Source organism: Mustela nivalis (genome assembly GCF_964662115.1).
Source record: "Mustela nivalis genome assembly, chromosome: X".
Classification (NCBI taxonomy): domain Eukaryota; kingdom Metazoa; phylum Chordata; class Mammalia; order Carnivora; family Mustelidae; genus Mustela; species Mustela nivalis.
Window position 1 is genome coordinate 107,575,799 of NC_139040.1, and position 22,471 is coordinate 107,598,269.

The 22,471-nt window shown below is 39.7% G+C and overlaps 1 protein-coding gene across 6 annotated transcripts in view; it reads left to right on the forward strand.

The window, feature by feature from the left end:
• The window catches only part of TAB3 (TGF-beta activated kinase 1 (MAP3K7) binding protein 3), a 91,639-nt gene that overhangs the window by 34,093 nt on the left and 35,075 nt on the right, over positions 1 to 22,471 (forward strand). For 4 of the 6 annotated variants that reach the window (XM_082717916.1, XM_082717920.1, XM_082717921.1 and 1 more), the window contains exons 2-4: positions 141 to 243; positions 6,529 to 6,605; positions 6,844 to 6,958. Coding sequence is in view for 1 of the 6 variants with exons in the window: in XM_082717919.1 (XP_082574045.1) it covers positions 6,926 to 6,958 (33 nt within the window). In the remaining 5 variants the exon portion in view is untranslated. Of the gene's footprint in view, positions 1 to 140; positions 244 to 6,528; positions 6,606 to 6,843; positions 6,962 to 22,471 lie in introns of all 6 variants that reach the window. The other 2 variants (XM_082717917.1, XM_082717918.1) reach the window with 2 other exon arrangements.

Here is a 22,471-nt window from a genome sequence, read left to right on the forward strand (position 1 = left end):
ATTTCAGGTAGTAAAGGTGTACAAACAAATGCTTTCTGTTTCATGACCTTGTATTTATTTGCTGTATAACTTGCTTATGCTCTTTTCTTTAAACCTTTCATAGTTGAAATCTTACCTGTTTGGTCTTTAATTTTTTTTAGGATAGTGTCTGCAGCCTTTTCTCAAGTTTTTCACCGTGAACTGTTGTGTGTCAAACTGGACAAGTTATCTTAGTTGAAGATTCATCATTTTGAAAAATTGGAGGTAAGGAGTGTATATCTATATCTATCTATATATATATGTCTTTATTTCTGTAGTTATTAGAGCAAAAACCTTTTTTGAAATCTAATTTGTATTGCTCTTAGCATCGTTGTTTATCTTATCCCCTCACCCCCATCCTTTTTGTTGATTGAAGAGCAAAGATGAGAAAATAAAAGATGTCTAGGTAACTTTAGGTGTCCAGGCCCTAATTCAGGACCTTGAGGGAGGCGTGTGTACATTTCATCTTTTTTTTTTATTAGAAACCTCACCAGCCCCGACGGAAAGGGTAACTTAGAATTTGATTTTGAATTAAAGGGGCAAATCCCGCCCAGGTTCCAGACACCCAGTGATTGTGGCTGGAGCTGGGAAAGCTTTGAAGCCCTGCCCTCAGGAGTAACTGAGTGTGGAGTGTGTGTATGCTGACCTTCCAATTCTCTGGTTTTTATTGTAATTTTTCTTAGAGGTCCATGTTCAGTAACCAAGTTGTATGGATGATAAATCTAGTAAAACAAATATGGGTATAATTTTTTAAATAGTATTGTAGTATCCTTTTTACTTTGAGTGATTGGTAGATCTGTTTCAAGACAGTATAATAATATCACCTTTGATTTCTATCTAGATAGTTTATTTTTCCACCTTACACAAACGTTCCCAACCTTTTCTTAAAAAAAAGTTTTTATTTATTTATTTATTTATTTATTTGACAGACAGAGATCACAAGTAGGCAGAGAGGCAGGCAGAGAGAGAGGAGAAAGCAGGCTCCCTACTGAGCAGAGAGCCTGATTCGGGACTCGATCCCAGGATCCTGGGATCATGACCTGAGCGGAAGGCAAAGGCTTTAACCCACTGAGCCACCCAGGTGCCCCATGTTCCCACTCTTTTAAAAACATCTGTTTCCTGGGACAGCTGGGTGGCTCAGTCACTAAGTGTCTGCCTTCGGTGCAGGTCATGATCCCAGAGTTCTGGGATCGAGTTCTATATCGGGCTCCCTGCTGGGTGAGAAGCCTGCTTGTCCCTCTTCTACTCCCCCAGCTTGTGTTCCCTTTCTCACTGTCTTTCTCTGTCAAATAAATAATTAACACCTTTAAAGAAATAAATAAAACTGTTATATATATTAGATATATAATATACATATTATATATGTTATATATTATATATAATGTTATATATTATTATATATATTATATATAATATGTATATTATATATGTGTGTTATTTATTATTATTGTTATATATGTACTGTTTCCTAGTATAATAACATGTGGGTGTGTGTGTGTGTTGTGAATTGAACACTGGACAAGATTTATGAGGCCTGTTTTATAAACTTTTTTAGCAAATTTTAAAATCCCTGTGGCCTTCAGTTACCTCCTTGTGTAAAACAAGGGGATTGTATTGAGTTGGACTTAGAGTTTCTCAACCTTGGCACTATTGATATTTGGGACCAGATAATTCTTTCTTGCCAGGGCCTGTCCTGTGCCTGCAGGATGTTGAGCAGTGTCTTTGGCCTCTGCCTACCAAATGCCAGTAGCATCCCTCTCCAGTATGACAACTAAAATTGTCTCCAAACATTTCCAAATATGCCTTTTTGGGCAAAATCATCCCCAATTGGGAGCCACTTGGTTACATGATGTATAGAGTTCCTTCTAATGTTCTATTTCTGTTCTTATTTCAAAGAACCCTATTCTTTGCAACCCAGCTTAAATGTCATCTCTTCGATGAAGCTTTCATTCATACTCTTTTTCCTTGTCTTACTTTAATTGTTTCTGTATCTGAAAGCTTATTATAGGACTTAATCCCACTCTACTATAACTGCCAGTGTGTTTCTTTGAGGGGGCATGGGTCTTTTCTACCTCTAAGATGTGTGCTCAGATTTTGTTAAATGAATGAACAGTGGGTTTGGGAGGATTGTCAGATTTGTCATTGTTAAATAAATGATTATAAATGGTACTTTGTTCATCTTTCATACCTTTCCAGTAGGAAATACCCATGGTTTGTGATCTTGAATTTCTGAGTTTAGGACACTGATTACTTAAAAAAAAACTTTTTAGAAGGTAGGAACCTCTGGTAGTATGTGAGGGAGACACACAAAACACATTGAGGCTGCATTTGAGAAAGATACAGTCACAGAAAAATTCATAACATAAAGAGTTTTTTCGGTTTTTATGTCCAGATGTTCCTCAACTCCATTTGGTTAATTAGAAAGCTACCCATCTATTAAGATGAAAGTAAAATGGAAAGGTAGTAAATATTCTTTATTATTTAACCTATAATACCTCATTCTAAGTCAGTATTTCTTATAACAACCCACAGTAAAAAAACCAAACCAAAACAAACCCCCCAAAACACATTTACATCATTATTTAATACATATCTATACCTCAAATAAATTTTTTGAGTAACTGTTTATCATTACTATGTATAAAGCACTCTGATGCTTTCTATGATACTTCTTTTATTTTTCTAAAATGCTTGTCATCACCCAATAAATTTATTACACAATTCACTAATAGGCCACAACTTGCCATTTGAAAAACACTGTTCTAAGTAATCAATCTCTTTAATAAAATGTAGAGATGATCTGCCTTTAGCATGTGTTACCCATCAATTGTCCTGTCTTTCTTTTTAAATAATGCCATTTAAGAATTGAGCTAATAAAGGCCTTGGAGTGGGGAGGGACGGTCGGCCAAGAGAGCGGCACCCGGGTCCTGTGCTGAACCTGAGCCTGCCGGACGGGAGGCAGCCCAACCACAGCCTCGACCTTAGACCTGCCAGCATGGCTGGCTGGACCATGTGGACTGGGGTAAGGATGACATCAAGAAAGGGATGGCAAGCATCAGGAAAGTCTGGAGATGGGAGAAGTCCTGAGTGACTGTGCGCGACATTTTCCTTCATATCTTCGAGTGGGTGCTAGTAGTGGACTCCAAGGAAGAAGAGTGACAGAGGGCAGGTGGGGGTGTAGAGGAATCCTAAGGCCTAGGGTGGCAAGGTGGGGGCACCAGTCCCCAGGGGCGGGGTTGCCCTTTCATCCTGTTGGATTTCCGTGAGAACCATAATCAGTTTCCATACGGAAGGCTCCCTGCAAAAGGGCACTGATCCCAGCCCTGGGGGCATCTGCCAGCCCAGCTGCCCTTTGTCACCTCCCAGACTACCAGAAGGGGTTCCAGAGGGTGCTCGGCCCCCACGGCTGGTCTAAAGAGAGCCATCCCGGGAGCATTACTGCAGGCAGCACTGACAAACCCCAGTGCTGACCAAGGAGGATTCTGTTTCAGAACTGCTGGAGGCTGAGGCCTTTGGAGTTAACCCTACCTTTGAGCTACTGCTGCCTGTCCCCAAGGCAGCCCAGGGCAACACAGAGCACTCAGGGTACCCTCTCCCCCTATTCAAGCACTACTGCCCAAATGCCCCGACCCCTGAGAAGCCAGCCTGCCTGAGGAGCTCTTCTGGCCTTTTGTTGGGGGAAAAAAATGACCTTGAAACACCTTGATTTCCAATAAATATAAAATCCTGTATTTTGTCATTTTTACTAAATATTTAGTGTGCACAAGGTACTGTTGATTTTTGTTCTCAAGATTTACAATGATAATACCTAGAGGACAATAAAAAGTTAAAAAACATTAGTTCAAGTGCTCATAGTGGTAATAAATGCACAGCTTTTCGGACATTTAGGAGGGGGAAAAAGCTGTGGTGATTTAGGTCACTGGAGGAAAGTTGACATGAATGTGGGGTGGATTTTGCATTGTCGTATGAGAGATTTGAAAAAGCTATTACATATGGTAGAACACAGCATTCGTGTAGGTGCCCAGAACTTTTGCTCATTTTGGGGGTAATGTTTAAGATAAAGTAATTAAGAAATTTAAAAATTTGGTAAAAATATGGTAAAGTGTGTGTGTGTATGTGTGTGTGTGTATACACAGTATAAAGTGTATATGAATATATACAGCATAAACAGGGTGTGTTAACTCTCCTGTGGTTATAAAATGAGGTTCAGTCAGGAGACTTGTATCTCTCTGGTCCCTCTGATCTAAGGCATTAATTTGCCCCCAAATGATAAAGTTAACACTGTAGTATTAGGGTTACTGGGATGAAGATATGGCACCCCCCCCCACTTTATCCACAGGGAATACGTTTGAAGACACCCAGTGGGTCCCCTAAACTGCAGATAGTACCAAAGCCTATATATACTATGGGTTTTTTTTTCCCCTGAAGATTTTATATATTTATTTGACATAGACAGTGAGAGAGGGAACACAAGCAGGGGGGAGGTGGAGAGGGAGAAGCAGGCTTCCCGCTGAGCAGGGAGCTAGCTCTACAGGAGGCTTGGTCCCACCACGGCTCGGATCATGATCTGAGCTGAAGGCAGTCTCTTAATGACTGAGCCACCCAGCTGCCCCTACTGTGTTGTTTTTTTTTTTTTTCTGTATGTATATAGATACCTGTGATAAAGTTTGTATATTAGGGACAGAAAACGATTAATAATAATAAAATAGAACATTTATGACTGTATACCATAATGAAATTATGTGAATGTGGTGTCTCTCTTAAAATAGCTTATTTTTTTGTACTCACCCTTCTTATGAGATGATAAAATGCCTACGCGATGCACAGTGCGATGATGGATGGCGTAGGCACTGTGACGTAGTGTTAAGCCAGTCTTGACCTTATGCTGATACGTTGGCAGGTGGGTCATCTGCTGCTGGACTGCAGTTGAGCATGGGCAACTGAAGTTGTAGGAGGCAAAACGACATGTAAGAGGGGACTCTTGTAGTTTCTGAGTCATGGTAAAAGAATGCTAATTTGTCAAAATAAGGCAGTAAGGCCACTGGTCCTTATATAAATTGCTCTTCATGGAACAGAAATGGGTTATATTATAGTCAGCATTTAAAAAAAGGCATTTATTCTTTTGGCCATGCAGTTTAAAGTTTCGTACATGCTTGCGGGGCCTGCACTTCATCCTTTCTTCTATAAATAGCTGAGGCCTCGGGATGTTACGTCACAACCACGTGTGCTGCAAAGCCTTAAGAAAAATGGTTATGTATTTCCCTCTTCGGACTGCCTTTGCCATATCCCATAGGCTTTGGACTGATGTATTTTCGTTCTCATTGGTTTTTCATTGGTTTCCATGAATTGTTGTTCTTTGGTTGACCCAGACATTCTTGGGCAGGATGGTCTTTAGCTTCCAAGTGTATGAATTTCTTCCAGACTTTTTCTTGTGGTTGAGTTCCAGTTTCAAAGCATTGTGGTCTGAGAATATGCAGGGAATAATCCTAATCCTTTGTTACTGATTGAGCCCTGATTTTGTGACCCAAATGCCCATGGAGAAAGTTCCATGTGCTCTTGAGAAGAGTGAGTATTCTGGTGTTTTAGGGTGGAATGTGCTGTATGTATCTATGAGGTCCATCTGGTCCAGTGTGTCATTCAAAGCCCTTGTTTCTTTGTTGATCTTCTGCTTAGATGATCTGTCTATTGCTGAGAGTGAAGTCTATATATACAATGGAATCTTACTCAGCATCAGAAAGGATGAATATACCCAGGTTTTGTATCAACATGGACAGGACTAGAGGAGATTATGCTGAGTGAAATAAGTCAAGCAGAGAAAGTCAATTATATGGTTTCACTTATTTGTGGAACATAAGGAATAGCGTGGAGGACATTAGGAGAAGGAAGGGAAAAAGGAAGAGAGGGAAATTGGAGGGGGAGACAAACCATGAGAGACTATGGACTCTGGGAAACAAACTGAGGGTTTCGGAGGGGAGGGGGCAAGGGGATGGGTGAGCCTGGTGGTGGGTATTAAGGAGGGCACGGATTGCATGGAGCACTGGGTGTTAAACACAGAAAGTGCATCATGGAACACTGCATCAAAAACTAATGATGTACTATGGTGAATAACATAACAGTATTACAAAAAAATAAATTTCCTGAATGAATGACGATCTAATCTGGCTCAGGAAAAAAAAACTTATTTAAAAGTAAAACCTGCTTATTATACTTTAAAAAAAAACAGTGGGTTATTTTTTAATTTTTCTTTGTTGCTGCTCTCTCCTTGGGATAATGTAGAATTTAATTACTGTAGAAAATATTTGTGACTTAAAAGAAAGGAAGATGGTTCAGCTTGTGATGCTACTTGGGAAAGAGCCACCTGCCCTCAAAGTGCGGTCTAGCATTCTGTGTGCTATTACTTAAAAGCTCCAGAAATCTGAGTTTTTGTCAGGTTTCCATACTGAGTTAGGAAAACTCAGCAAAAAGATTTAAAAAAAAGATAATTAACTCCTCATTTTGTCACATTTCTAGACTACTGAAAAGAAGGTGCTTTTAGAGCCGAAGATGTGAATAAGACTTCTGTGCTGGAGATTCTAGATCATCTTGAGGTAATTTTTTAAAAATTAGATCAATTGTTTTATACAGATTTAATTTTATAGAAAAATTGAGAGGATGATACAGAGTTCCCATATGTCCAGCACTCAATTTTTTTATTATTAATAGATGACCTTTACATGGTATATTTGTTATAGTTAATTAATCAATATTGAAACACTTTTATTAACTAAAGTCCATAGTTCACTCACTTTTCCTTACTTTTTAACTAATGTACTTTTTCTCTTTCAGGATCCCACTGGGATAATGTTTAGTTGTCATGTCTTCTTAGGCTCCTCTTGCTGTGACAATTTCTTGGATTTTCATTGGTTTGATGACATTGTCAGCTGTGAGGAGAACTGATCAGGTATTTTGTAGAATGTCCCTCAACTGGGATTTGTCCCATGTTTTTTCATTGTTAGACTTGTGTTCTGTGTTTTGGAGAGGAAGACCAGAGAGGTAAAGTGCCATTCCTGTAGTCTTGTCACATCATGTCAAGAGTACGTACTGTCAACATGATTTATCACTGTTAATGTTGGTTTGGTCACCTGGCTGTTTATGTCCACTTTCTCCCTTCTCCACTCAAGTGTTAGTTTTTTAAAAATCTTCTTTTGTAGTGTGTTGTTTTGGAATAAAGGCACTGTGTAGTTGCCACTTAAGTAGTGGGAAGTTATACTCCAGCTCCTTTAGGGTGTTCTACATAAATTATTGGGAATTCTTCTGAATGAAAGATTATTTATTCTCCCCCATTTCCTTATTTACTTAGTCATTTCTTTGTATTATTATGGGTTCATGGATAATTATTTTATACTTTGGGTCATAATCCATTACTGCTTTATTGTGTTACTTAAATTTTTCTAGCCTTGGCCATTGATGAGCTCTTTTGGTTAGCCCGTGTGTTACTTTAGCATGCCTCCATTGTTGTGGGGTGGGATTCCTTTTGAGCACTTCCGTACTTTTGAGCATTGTAAGATATTCTAGACTTGTCCTGTGTATCCCTTGTTTTAGTTTAGAATCAGCCATTTCTTCTCCACAAAGCCCTGGTTCCTTTTATTAGAGAGTGCTAATGGTATTAGAAATCAAGATCTGAGTGCTAGGTAGGGTCATTGCTACTTTGGGGTGGTGGTATTTCTAGGCTCTGTTAGCTGAAATCCCAGGTATACACTATCTGAGTATTTATGCATGTCTATAAATGTTCCTCTGTATCTTATTTTTATATACCTATATCAATATTAAGCTAAACATGAGTTTTTACTTATGTCTCCAATGTAATCCATTAAGGCATGGATCATTCTAGCCTCCTCCGTTTGTTTATCTGTATGTAACCTCTCCCAATAGTGAAAAACCTGCCTGTCACTGTTTACCATCCATGTACTTAATTGTTCACTCCTACTTCCATGGGAAACACTTTATCAACTACAGTACAGTGCTTATGTATATTTCCTTTTGCCTTTACTTTAGTCTTACAGATGCCACTCATTTCCAAAGTTATGTAGGTCAACAACCCCCCCCCCTGCCTCAACCCTCTGGGATGACATTGTGTCATACGTTTGTAATACAGTTAGATTACATCGTATGGTGTCTATTCCTTCCTGGGATCCCCTGACTTACTAAATGGTCTTAAATTTGCATACTTTAAGGTTCATTCTTGGGGCCCTGGGGTGGCTCAGTTGATTAAGCGTCTGACTCTTGATTTCGGTTCAGGTCATGATCTCAGGGTGGTGAAATTGAGCCCTGCATTAGACTCCGGGCTGGGTGTCGAGCCTTCTTAAGATTCTCTCTCTCCCTCTCCCTTGCTCCTCCCTTCCTCATAAAGAAAAAGGGTTCACTCTTTGTGTTAAAAGTTCTATGGGTTTTGACAAGTACATGATGTCACGTATTTACTATTAGAGTATTATACAGAATAATATCACCACCCTTAAAATTGCTGATGCTCCATCTGTGAACCTGCCCCACAAACCCCTGGCAACCACATCTTTTTGTTGTCTCTCTAATTTTGCTTTTTCCAGAATGTTCTTGAGATATTTTTAGAGCCACTTTATAAAGGAAACCTTTGATTTTTCTAACCTAGATACTATTTTTTCCTGCCACCAACTCAGTATTCCTAAATGAACAAAATATTTCTAATAAGAATCAATACTTTCCCATTTCTTTTTTCGTATGCCACTCTGTAAGGTTGTTTTGCTTTATTTTTTAATATCCTATTTCTTTGGAGCACATGGGTAGTTCATTCAATGGAGGATGTGGCTCCTGATCTTGGGGTCATGAGTTTGAGCCCCCTGTTGGGCATAGAGCTGAATTAAAAACTAATAATTGGGCCACTTGGGTGGCTCAGTTGGTTGGACATCCGGCTCTTGATTTCGGCTCGGGTTGTGATCTCGTAGTTCATGGGATCGAGCCCCAGATCAGGCTCCCCGCTGGGCTAGGAGTCTGCTTCAGGATTCTCTCTGTCTGCCCCTCCCCCTGCTGGCTTGAGCTCCTACCCTCCCCCCTTTCTTTCTCTCCAATAAATAATTAAAAAAATAAGTAAAAAACCCAAATAATAATATCCTGGGTTTTTTTTGTTACCATACTCAGAATGGGAGATGATCCCAAGTACCTTTATTTTTATTTTTTGTTGGGGAGGTCAGTGGGGGGCGGCAGGAGTGGCACATATGATGGGTTCTGTAGAGGTGGCAGTGTGCAAGCAGATACTCACTTGGGAGTGTGAGAATGGGTGCTCATTTTAAATTTAAACTGAATATGGGGGTACCTAGGTGGGTCAGTCGGTTAAGTGTCTGCCTTAGGCTCAGGTTGTGATCCTGGAGTCCTGGGTTTGAGCCCCTCATTGGGCTCTCTGCTCAGCAGGGAGCCTGCTTCTCTCTCTGCCCCTCTCCTCTGCTCATGGTCTTTCTCTCTTTTTCTCTGAAGTAAATGAATAAAATCTTTTTAAGATTTTGTGTATTTATTTGACAGAGAGAGACACAGTGAGAGAGGGAATACAAGCAGAGGGAGAAGGAGAAGAGAGAGGGAGAAGCAGGCTTCGTGCTGAGCAGGGAGCCAGATGTGGGGCTCCATCCCAGGACACGGGGATCATGACCTGAGCCAAAGGCAGACACTTAATGACTGAGCCATGCAGGAATCCCAAATGAATAAAATCTAAAAAAAAAAAAAAAGTGAATATGCTTCTATTTGTTTCTGGGGGACTGTATTTAAGATGAAAATGCTTTTTGAGTCTTTTAAAAAATTTAAAAAAAATTTTTTTATTTTTATTTATTTGACAGAGAGAGATCACAAGTAGGCAGAGAGGCAGGCAGAGAGAGAGGAGGAAGCAGGCTCCCTGCTGAGCAGAGAGCCCCATGTGGGGCTCAATCCCAGGATCCTGAGATGATGACCTGAGCCGAAGGCAGAGGCTTAACCCACTGAGCCACCCAGGCGCCCTGCTTTTTGTCTTTTAATATAAGTATTATATTGATCTGTAGTGTATCTCCAGAATCCTGTGGGATGATTATCTTAGAAATCATTTGGAAGTCTCATTTAGGGGAAATAACAAGTATTGAATTCTTATCCCTTCCTTGTTATTTAGTTGCACCTTTACATATATGCATGAAAAGTCTTGAAATTAGAACCCTTACCTGTACCACTAATAAAAGGTCATTTGTTATGCTCCACTACTGCCCACTTATTGTTGTTTACCTCAAAGAATTTACTATCCAGTACAAAACCCCTTCTGTTTTATAATCAGGTTTTGATTGAAACTGTCTTTAAGAGTTTTTGACATCATCAGAGCCTTACCATGTAGCCAGATAAGTTTGTTTCCTAGATTTGCTGCTTGTTGACTGTGTGACTACAGGGAACTTATTTACCCTCTCTGAGCCTCACATTTCCTCATTGGTAAAATGTGGATGATATTATTGCCTCTCCTGTGGGATAAGGGGGATTAAATGAGACAAAGCACTTAGCCTGGTGTCTGGTACATACATATGGCTCAGTAAATTTCATTGAAAACCAAAACTTCCAAAGCAACAAGAAAATGGGTGAAAATTCCAAAGTTTTACATGAGTATACATGTTTCTGTTCAACAGTTATTGGCTAGGCCAGATTAATCAGAAAAATGAAAGATTCCTTTACTTAAAAGTCCTCTCAAGACAAGTCTTACTTTTCTTCAAATCTCAGCAGTTTTCACCTCACCAAACTTAAGGTGCTAGCCGTGGCTGTCAGCCTGAGATGCTCTTGACTTTCTAGAGGCCTCCTGGGGGTGCCTTTAGTGTTTTACAGAAGGGGCCAGGATCCTAACCGCCTTGTGATACATGGGCCAAGCATGCATGATGAAGAATTATTGTACGCAAAATTACTGTATCCATAGCCTGTTGTGGAGACACACTAGACCCGACTGATACAGTACTGGCTTTAAACATTTGATGGAACATAGTGCAGGTGGCGCAGACCCCTCAGTAGGCCAGTGAGTGAAGTGACCTCAGGCCTCTGTGTCTGTGATGCCCTAGGAAGTGTGGAAAGTAGGCAAGCTGGAAAGTATGTGGCCCTTTGAAAGGGTGCAGCCATGCCTCAGTTTTAACCAGTAGCCTGCTGTTGCTCTAGCTTCTTATTTTTTTCAGAGAAAAATTGGGTATCCAGATTGTTATGTAAAATTTCTCTATTTTAAAGCGTGGCTCAGGGCACCTGGCTGGCTCAGTCAGTGGAACATGCAACTCTTGATCTTCGGGTTGTGTGAGTTTGAGCCTCAGTTTGGTTGTAGAGATGACTTAAAGAAGTAAAGAATCTTCCCCCCAAAAATGTGGCTCAGCTTTTTTCTTTAATATTATTGAGGTCAAAGCAAACAGATCAGGGGGCTGGATTTGGCCTACAGACCATTGGTTTGTAATCTCTGCTATAATTATTTTAGGAAGTGAACTAAAATGTTATAGAAGTGAACACTGAGGTCCATAACTGCACTACCCTGCATATTTGCTGATCTCTGAGAAGGCTGTGGAAAGAAAGCACCAGGTGTGAGCTCATTTTCTAGAGTATGGAAAATGGCAGCATCACAACAGAGCTTTGGGGGGAAATTTGTCTGTTTGGGAGGAGGAATTCTATGGGGAGAAATCCTGGTAGCTGCTTTTTGAGCCCACTGCACCTCGTGGTGCTGGCTCTTCTGAGTGGGAGTGAGGGCAGCTGCACCACCAGAAGAAGCCTCAGTGTGATTCCACTGCTAAGCCTAGCGTCTGGGCCCCCCCACTCTCCATCCTGCCCTCAGAGATTGGAATTTGCCCGCAAAGCTGACAGACAACAAAGTTCCACCCCGTAGAACGTCTTGGTTTACGTGGCTTTAGAACCCTACACAGCTCCACAGTCCACAGCTGTGGCCATCTGTGCTTTAATGGGGTTGTTTCAAGGGTGTCCCAGGAGTTAGGCCACAGCCTCACCTAGCCAGTATAGTTCAGATACTGCTTGAGTTCTCTGGTTGGTTTCAGATTGTCACTCATCACTTAAGAATTGTCTAAAAAGAAGCAGCCCGTTAAAATGTAAAGGAACAAAGTTTGTGTCTCTTTTGCATAGTTGTTGCATACATTGATAATATCTGGACAAGACTAGATACTGTGTTTTGATGTGTATCATATCAAAATCTATAATGTAGGATACTATAGGACAGTGTTTCATTTTGGTTGTATTCGGTGGGATTGAATGCAGAAATGTACTGTAATACATGTTTTAAAATGTTGCTTTTTAGGGAAACAGGCTCATCTTACTGGCTAGAATAGTTTGTAAACTCTCTGTTGTTTTAACCTCTCATCAGAAAGGAAATTGCTTTTTTTAAGGAAGAATTTTAACATTCTTTTAATCAGCAGGAAATTATTGAGAGTGTTATATGTTGTGAAATAATTAATAGTTATCCATGTCAGTTTGTGCTTATGTGAATGACCATTGTATAGGGCAGAATGCTAACCACTGTTCAGATTACGGACATAATCCCTTAAAGAGAAATTTTCATATTTGCTGTAACAAGTAGGCCTACTATTAATCATTTTTCCGGGGATGCCTGGGTAACTCAGTCGGTTAAGTGTTTGTCTTCTGCTCATGATCCCAACATCCTGGGGTCCTGGGATCAAGATCCTGGGATCGAGCCCTGCATCGGGCTCCTTGGTCACTTGGTCGGTGGGGAGACTGCTTCTCCCTCTCACTCTGAGTGCTGCTCCCCCTGCTTGTGCTGTATCTCTCCGTCAAATAAATAAATAAAATAAAGTAAAAAAATTCATCTTTTCAGATGGTTGCCATTTTTGTGGGTATGTAAATTGTTGGCTTTGATTATAAAGATGCTTTTTTTTTTTAAAGATTTTATTTATTTATTTATTTGAGAGAGAGACAGTGAGAGAGAGCATGAGCGAGGAGAAGGTCAGAGGGAGAAGCAGACTCCCCGTGGAGCTGGGAGCCTGATGCAGGACTCGATCCCGGGACTCCGGGATCATGACCTGAGCCGAAAGCAGTTGTCCAACCAACTGAGCCACCCAGGCGTCCCTATAAAGATGCTTTTTAATATTTTTTTCCAAAGATAAGTATTTATAACTCTTAAGAAAAGGATATTTTTTCCCCTTTTAGCTCTGCCTTGTTTGTATCCTAAAACAGCTTGTTTATACAAGGATTCTTTGCTCCCCTCTTAGCCCTTCGCCTCCCATGCCCGTAACCCCTCTTTTTGGACGATAAAGTGATGGGGGTTTCTTGTCTTTTTTTCCCCAAAGAAAGGCGCTCCTCCTCACATTCTGGCAATGTCCTTGTTACCTACCAGTGACGTAGTGGAAAGAGCACAGCCTTTGGAGAAGGCAGACTTGGATTTGAGTCATGATTCTGCCATATGCCCATTCTTTAGGTTGTTTTCTTACCTGTAAACTAGAGATCATCACAGCTACCTTTGAGGACACAATTGTTCAGTAAATGGTATATGATAGCAGTAGTGGTGAAATTAATGGTAACTTTGGTGTTGGTGGCACCTGAGGTTTTAAAAAGGTAGACAGAGCTGGCAGAGAGCTAGCAGCTTCCAAGACCTCAGAACCGGACAGAACCCAAGCTCTTGCTTGACACCTAATCCGTCTTTGTTTTTGTTTACCCTTGTTGCCTTTTCTTTTTTTGTAAAAAGGCAATTATATTATCCTTCTATTTTAAAGACTTGAAATTAGGATTGAGAAATGAATAAAACAGTTCTTTGGAGCCACTAGGGAAGCTTGAGTTAAGCTTTTGGGTGCTTCAGAAGCTCTTTGTGAACAAGTTAAATAGCTATCAAGTGTTCTGAATGTGGTTAGCCCCTCAAGTGTGAAGTATCATTTCCTGGTGGGATGGTTGTCATCATTTCTGTAAATACAAACAGATTTGATGACTAAGGTAATTTTTACCATTAAATTCAGTGAATTACATTTTTTTTCTATTTTACCTAACAAATACTCATTTAATATCTAGTCTGTGCCAGGCCCTGTGCTTAATCAATTGAATACCCTCCAAGGAGATATTGAATTATAGAATCTAAGAGTTATAGGGCTTAGCCTTTTAATTGAATGAAAGTCCTAAAGCCTTAGAGCTGCGCTGTCCAGTAAGGTAGCCACTGCTAACTGTAGGTGGCTGCTAACTACTTGAAATGTGGCTAGTCTGAATTGTCATGTGCTGTTAGTATAAAATGCACAATGGATTTCAAAGGTCTAGTTGGAGAGAAATATGTAAAATAGCTCATCATTGATTTTTATATTGATCATATATTTTAAAAATACTATTTTTGATCAGATTAAATAAAATGTATTAAAATTTCACCTTTGCTTTTTCCTTCATGTGGCTTCTAGGACATTTAAAAGAACTTGCAGTGTATTTTTATTAGTGCTGTCTTTGACCTTCAGTGACTTGGCAGTGTTACTCATCTCGTTAGGACTCCTAACTCTAGTTAGGCTGTGCAAATTATAGATCATCTTCCTGTGAAGATGGCAGATAATGTTTGTTTTGATGAAAATGGTGGGTAATTCAAACACATTTAAAGATTTTATTTATTTGAGAGAGAGCGTGTGCAGGCTGGAGGGAGAGGGAGAGAGAATCCAAAGCAGACTACTCACTGAGCACAGACGCAGGTCCTGATCTCACGACCATGAAATATGCCTGAGCCGAAACCCAGAGTCAGCTGCTTAACTGACTGAGCTACCCAGGCACCGAACAGGATTGAATTGACCCTAAGGATTAAAGTTAACACTAAGGACTTTGAAATAAGGTACATTTTAAATTAAGCCTGAATTGTTAATCTGGTAGACTATTTTAGCTTTTCAGATTTGGGATATTTTAAGAATGGAAAACTGTAAAAACATACTCACAGATCTAGTAGCTTAAATCAGTTTTCCCTTTTTCCTAAGCATTCACAAGTTGTTTTACATAAGTGATCACCAATCCCCCAGTATTTTACTGGGGGTGTGTTTAGGAGGTAGGAGCCAAGTTTTGTGTATATATTTTATTTTCTTGGGTAGATTGGTTTGGTATAGTGAAAGTTACTTCTTTATTTAACAGACATTTGAGCAAGTGTGGGCTCAGGCTCTGGAAACGCAGTGGTAAGCAAAGCATAGCCCCTGAATAGAACTACAACCTTTTTGGTTTTGTTTTGACTTTTTATTTGGAAATAATTCCAGAAGTACAGAAGTTGTGAGAATAAAAATTATACAAAGAGCACATCCTTTATCCATATTCACCTATTAACATTTTCCTCCATTGGCTTTATTTGTTCCCGCTCTCTGTGCATGTATGTGTGTGTGTATGTTTGTGTACATGCACATATGTACGCATACATACTATATATTTTTTCCTGAATCTTTTTAGATTAAGTTGGCATATGCTTTACCCCTAAATATTTCATTGCCTAGTTTCCTAAAACTAAGTGTAGCCTCACATAAAACTGTAGCACGGTTATCAATTCAAAAATTTAGTAAATTCAATAAATTAAACATAATGGAATACTTTTCATAATCTACCTTCTGTTTCTCATTTTTGTTAATTGATCATTCTTTTATAACATTTTCCCCACTTAGTATAGGACCCAGTCTAGGATCAGTTATTAGACTAGTTGTTATATACTCTGTCTCTTTTAATCTGTGATATTTTTCTTGCCTTTTTCTTTTATAACATTGACATTTTTAAGATGACATGCTCACCTTGTCTCCACCTCTCTCTCTTTTTTTTTTTAAATAGAGCATTTATTGTTTTGGCTTTGTTTCTTTCCTCACAAGTTTCAGGTTCTGCATTCCTTTTTTTTTTTTTTTAAGATTTTATTTATTTGAGAGAAGGGAACACAAGCAGAGGGAGTAGAAGGCAGAGGGAGAGGGAGAAGCAGGCTTCTGGCCGAGTAAGGAACCTGACACGGGACTCAATCCCAGTACCCTCGGATCATGACCTGAGCTGAAGCCAGGTGCTTGACCACCTGAGCCATGCAGGTGTCCCTCAGGTTCTGCATTCCTGACAGGAATACTGTAAAGTAATATGTTTTCTCGGGGTGACCCGCCTGGAGGTGTATGTTGTCCATCTTTCCCTCATTGATGTTAATTTTCATTAGCTAGTTATGTTATCGTTTGATTTATCTACTGTGTAATCCCCCCACTTGCAACTAATAAGCTGTTTTGGGGGGTATACTTGAAGACCATTCATACATACTACTCTTTATCCAAATCTACTCCTAGATTTAGCATCCTTGATGATTTTTTTCTTGAAGCAGTCTGTACTGTGATATCTGCAAAATGATGTTTTCTTAAGGCTTTAGCACTCCTTGAGTGTTTACCGGTTGGATTCTACCGTACATAAAAGTCCTCCCTTCTCCATTTATGTATGTATTTAATACTGATAGCAGCTTGTGGGTTCCTGTTTTCTACAGGCCTGTAATTCATTACTGTCCTTAATTATTTTACTCAAATTGTATTTTACTCAAATTGTATTTTACTCAAATTGTATTTTACTCAAATTGTCACAGATTTGGCCAGTAGGAGCCACTTTAAGCTAGCTCCCAGGTCCTTAGCACAAGCTCCCATCATTTTTGAGTACTTCCCCTACTCGGTGGTGTAACACCATGTTCTGGGTAGAGCTACGGTTCATATGAGACCTTTAGGCACCCTAGTGGCTTCATTGTCATGTGTTTGGTGCACCTGTGAGGATAAGCACAACCTGCAGTTATAGCATATGGAGGGTCCTCTAGCATGGTGGGTAGAGGAAAGGCTTGGTGGCAGGATTCGGGGAATGGTGTTGTCAGTGGAAGCCTCCAGAGAGGAAGTGCCATCAGTACCCACGTGTACAGGATCAGTGTGGCTTTGAGAAGCAGTGGGAGGAAGGAAGAAAAGCATCTCAGGCAGATGGATGATCATGGTATCATGCCCTAGCACAGGACAGCCATGCACGGGATCACAGCCGGCTCTCTTCTGTTGGGGTGCAGAGTGGAAGCGACATGATCAGATCTGCATCTTAGAGCACTAATTCTGTGGCTGTGATGTTGGAGGAAGGCAAGACCAGAGGTGAGAGAGCAGCAGGAACTTGGAGCCGTAATGTTGATGACAGTATTAAAAAATGCCCTTAAGAGTAACTAATGCTTTTTGACTTAGTAACGGTTGACATTTAAATTTTACTACAGCCCTACTATTATTTCCATTTTGTAGGTGAAATTTCAAAGGTGTGAGGATTGAGTATATTTCTTAGACACTAACAGATGGCAAAAATGGGGTGGAAACCATGAGCACTTCCTTTCACCCTGTAGTTGGTTGTGCAAGAATGGGAAGTCAGGGATCACACCCTGGTTTCTAGTATTGTTACTGAGTGAATAGTGGTAACATTCATGGAGAGAACAGAGAGCATTTGGGGAAGGGTTGTGGTGAGGATTTCCTTTTTGAACATATTGACAATTATCTTTGGGCATATCCAGATGGTGCTCTGTAGTAGGCAGGTGGCTGTATGTGTCTGGAGTCTTGCAGAGAGCATGATGTTCAAGATACCGATTTGGGAATTCTCAGCCTTTAAATGTTACTGAATGCCTAGTAGTGGATACAATCACTGGTTAAAAGGATGCAGAATGAAAAGAGGAAGCAAATTAGGACAAAAACCAGACGGACGTTAATGGGACAAAAGAGGTGGGAAGAAACCAGGCTAGTATGTTGTCAAAGAGGCTAAAAAAAGAAGTATCAGTCAATATTGTCAGAGGCTGCAGAGATCAAGGGGGCATAGGGACCAGAAAAATAAATGATCTAGATTTAGCATCAGAGAGATAAGTATTTCAGTGGAGCAGTGATAAGAGCCAGATTAAAGCAGACTAAGGAATGAATTGTAGGGAGAAGAGTACAGGGTAGACAGAAAGCCCATATGTGTGCCAAGAATGTTCCCCAACATTTCAGTTTTCCTTCATGTTCATTAGACAGCTTTTACATCGTGGCTGGAAGTCATTAAAGCAGTCACTAATGGCTCTTTTTATCTTTGGTTAGGCCGAATCTCATAGATATGGACTTTGTGACCACTTGGTAGACAGAAAGAGTGTCCATAACCCTTGACAGTCTTAGCTTGGAAGGAAGAGGAGAGCCAGCCAGACACCCAGTTGAAGCCAGCAGTTTGTGTGCAAAATGAAATGCCCTGCCTGTAATCAACATTGAGTTTGAGATTACATGGTGATTGTTTTTCAAGTATCTACTTAATTATAAACCAGCAAAAGTAATACTGAATTGAGTATTTTCCTTAAACATTTTTTTAAAAGATTTTATTTATTTTATTTGACAGAGAACGAGATCACAAGTAGGCAGAGAGGCAGGCAGAGACAGAGGGGGAAGCAGGCTCCCTGTGGAGCAGAGAGCCCGATGCGGGGCTCGATCCTAGGACCCTGAGATCATGACCTGAGCCGAAGGCAGAGGCTTCAACCCACCGAGCCATCCAGGCGCCCCTCCTTAAACATTTTTATTTTTTAATTTGTTTTTCAAAGATCCATTCAGTTCCTTTTAATTAAATTTTATTTTTTTAATGATTTTTTTTGTTGTTTTAATTTTTAATTTTTTATAAACATATATTTTTATCCCCAGGGGTACAGGTCTGTGAATCACCAGGTTTACACACTTCACAGTACTCACCAAAGCACATACCCTCCCCAATGTCCATAATCCCACCCCCTTCTCCCAACCTCCCTCCCCCCAGCAACCCTCAGTTTGTTTTGTGAGATTAAGAGTCACTTATGGTTTGTCTCCCTCCCAATCCCATCTTGTTTCATTTCTTCTTCTTCTACCCACTTAAGCCCCCATGTTGCATCACCACTTCCTCATATCAGGGAGATCATATGATAGTTGTCTTTCTCTGCTTGACTTATTTCGCTAAGCATGATACGCTCTAGTTCCATCCATGTTGTCGCAAATGGCAAGATTTCATTTCTTTTGATGGCTGCATAGTATTCCATTGTGTATATATACCACATCTTCTTGATCCATTCATCTGTTGATGGACATCTAGGTTCTTTCCATAGTTTGGCTATTGTGGACATTGCTGCTATAAACATTCGGGTGCACGTGCCCCTTTGGATCACTACGTTTGTATCTTTAGGGTAAATACCCAATAGTGCAATTGCTGGGTCATAGGGCAGTTCTATTTTCAACATTTTGAGGAACCTCCATGCTGTTTTCCAGAGTGGCTGCACCAGCTTGCATTCCCACCAACAGTGTAGGAGGGTTCCCCTTTCTCTGCATCCTCGCCAGCATCTGTCCTTTCCTGACTTGTTGATTTTAGCCATTCTGACTGGTGTGAGGTGATGATTTTTTTTAATTTTATTTTTTCATTGTTCCAAGATTCATTGTTTATGCACCACACCCAGTGCTCCATGCAGTATGTGCCCTCCATAATACCCACCACCAGGCTCATCTAACCCCCCATCCTCCTCCCCTCCAAAACCCTCAGATTGTTTTTCAGAGTCCACAGTCTCTCATGCTTCGTCTCCCCCTCCGATTTACCACAATTCACTTTTCCTTTCCTTCTCCTAATGTCCTCCATATTATTCCTTATGCTCCACAAATAAGTGAAACCATATGATAATTGATTTTCTCTGCTTGACTTATTTCACTCAGCATTATCTCCTCCAGTCCAGTCCATGTTGATACAAAAGTTGGGTATTCATCCTTTCTGATGGAGGAGGCATAATATTCCATTGTATATACGCACTATATCTTCTTTATCCATTCATCTCTTGAAGGGCATCTTAGCTCTTTCCACAGTTTGGCGATTGTAGCCATTGCTGCTATGAACATTGGGGTACAGATGGTCCTTCTTTTCTTAATTTTTTAAATCCAAGAATAGTGGACTTACAGTGTCAATTAGAGCTATACAACAGACAACAGAGTGATGCAACAATTCTATACGTCACGAATGCTCACTACAATAAGTGTAGCTACTATTTGCATGATGGATCATTATTACAGTATATTACTGACTGTATTTCCTATGCTGTACTTTTTATTCCCATGACCTGTTTATTTTATAACTGGATGTTGGTACCTCTTAATCCTTTTCATGTATTTCGCCCATCCCTCCTTCCTGCTGGCAGTTACTAGTTGTCTGTGTTTATGAGTCTGTTTCTGTTTTCTTGCTTGCTTGTTAAATTTTTTTTTAGATTCTACTTGTAAGTAGAATCATATAGTATAGATCTTTCTATGATTGGCTTATTTCAGTTAGCATAACACCCTGTAGGTGAATGACAAGATGTTATTATTTTTTGTGGCTGAGTAATACTCCATTGTGTATATATACCACATGTTCTTTACCATTCAGCTGTCAGTGGACACTTGGGATATTTCTGTAACTTGGCAGTTGTAAGTAATGCTACAGTAAAAGTGGGGGTGCATGTATCTTTTCAAATTAGAGTTTTCATTTTCTTCAGGTAAATACCCTGCAGTAGAATCACTGGATTGTATGGTCGTTCTATTTTTAATATTTTGGGGGAACCTCCATACGGTTTTCCATAGTGGCTGCCCTACTTTACATTCTCATCATTAGTGAAAAAGGTTTTTTTTTCCCCTCCACATTCTCACAACACTTATTTTTGTCTTTTTGATATTAGACATTTTGACAAGAGTGAAATGCTAATTCATTGTGATTTTGATTTTCATTTTCAGGATGAGTGATGTTGAGTGACTTCTCATGTGTCTGTTGGTCATCTGCATGTCTTTGCAAAAAATGCCCATTCAGGTCTTCTGCCCATGTTTTAATTGGAATGTTTGGTGTTTTGTTTTGTTTTTGGTGGTATATGCATTCTTTATATATTTTCTCCCCTTCAATAGTGAGTATCTTCTTCCCTTCAGTAGGTTGTCTTCTAGGTTTGTTGATGGTTTCTTTTGCCGTGTAAAAGCTTTTAAGTTTGGCGTACTCCCCATAGTTTTTCTTTTGTTTCCCTAAAGGGAAATCAAGAAAAACGTTGCTAAGGTTGATGTCCAAGACATGACTGCCTATGTTTTCTTTTAGGGTTTTTATGCTTTCAGGTCTCACATTTAGGTCTTTAATTCATTTTGAATTTATTTTTGTATATAAGAAAGCAGTACAGTTTCATTTTTTTTTTGACATGTAACTCTCTGGATTTTATTATTTTTTTTTTTTAGCACCGTTTATTGAGGAGACTGTTTTTTTCCCCATTGTGTATGCTTGCTTCCTTTATTGTAGATTAACTGACCGTGTAAGCCTGGGTTTTTTGGGGGGGGATCTGTGTTCTGTTTCATTGATCTTAAGTGTCTATTTTTATAATTACTATACTATTTTGATTACTCTACCTTTGTAATATAGCTTGAAATCTAGCATTGTGATAGTGCATCACTATTTTAAAGAGGGAGAAGGAGCCCAAGAGAGAGCAGAGAGCACAAGCAGGGAGGTGAGGAGAGGGGCAGAGGGAGGGGCAGAAGTGAACTCTCTGCTGAGCAGGGAGCCCAATGTGGGGCTCTATCCCAGGATCCCATGATCATGACCTGAGCCGAAAGCAGACGCTTAACTGACTGAGCCACCCAGTCTTTGTTTTAAAGTTTATTTTGTCTGACACTGCTAACCAAGCTTTTTTTGGTGGGGGGCTTTCATTTGCATGGAATATTTTTCTATCTCTTCATTTTCAGTCTGTATGCGTCTTTTTGTCTGAAGTTAAGTTTCTCATAGGCAGCATGTAGATGGGTCTTTTTTTTTTTTTAAATGCATTCAACCTGTGGCTTTTGATCAGAATATTTAGGTCATTCACACTTAAGGTAATTATTGATATATATGTACTTATTGTCATTTGTTAATTTTTTCTGATAGCTTTTGTAGTTATCTGTTTCTTTATTCTTTTGCTCTTCCCTCATGTTTGGTGACTTTTAGTTTTATGCTTGGATTCCTTTCTTTTTATTTTTTGATGTATCTCTTAGAGGTTTTTGTGTTGTAGTTACCTTGAGGTTCATATAAAACATCCTAAGTATATAGCAGTTTGTATTAAGTTGATGATTGTTAAAGTTCTATCACATTCTAAAGAATTGCATTTTTACTTTCCCATCCGTCTTTAATATGTTTTACATCTGTTTGTGACTCTCTTAATTTTTTAGATACAAATGATTTTTACTATTATTGCCTTTTAGCCTTCATACTCACAGTGTAAGTGATTGATGTACCATGTGTGCCTTTACACTTGAAATTTTTTCCTTTCATCGTTTTCTTACCTCTTGTCATGGCTTTTTCTTTTCCACTTAAAGATGTCCCTTTAGCATTTCTTACAAGGCTGGTTCAGTGGTGATGAACTCCTTTAATTTGTTTGTCTGGGTAACTCTAGCTTTCCTTTGATTTTACGTGCTAACCTTGTAGCATGGAGGATTGTTGGTTGTTGGTTTTGTCCTTTCAGCACTTTGAGTACATCTTGCTACTTTCTTTTGGCCTGCAAAGTTTC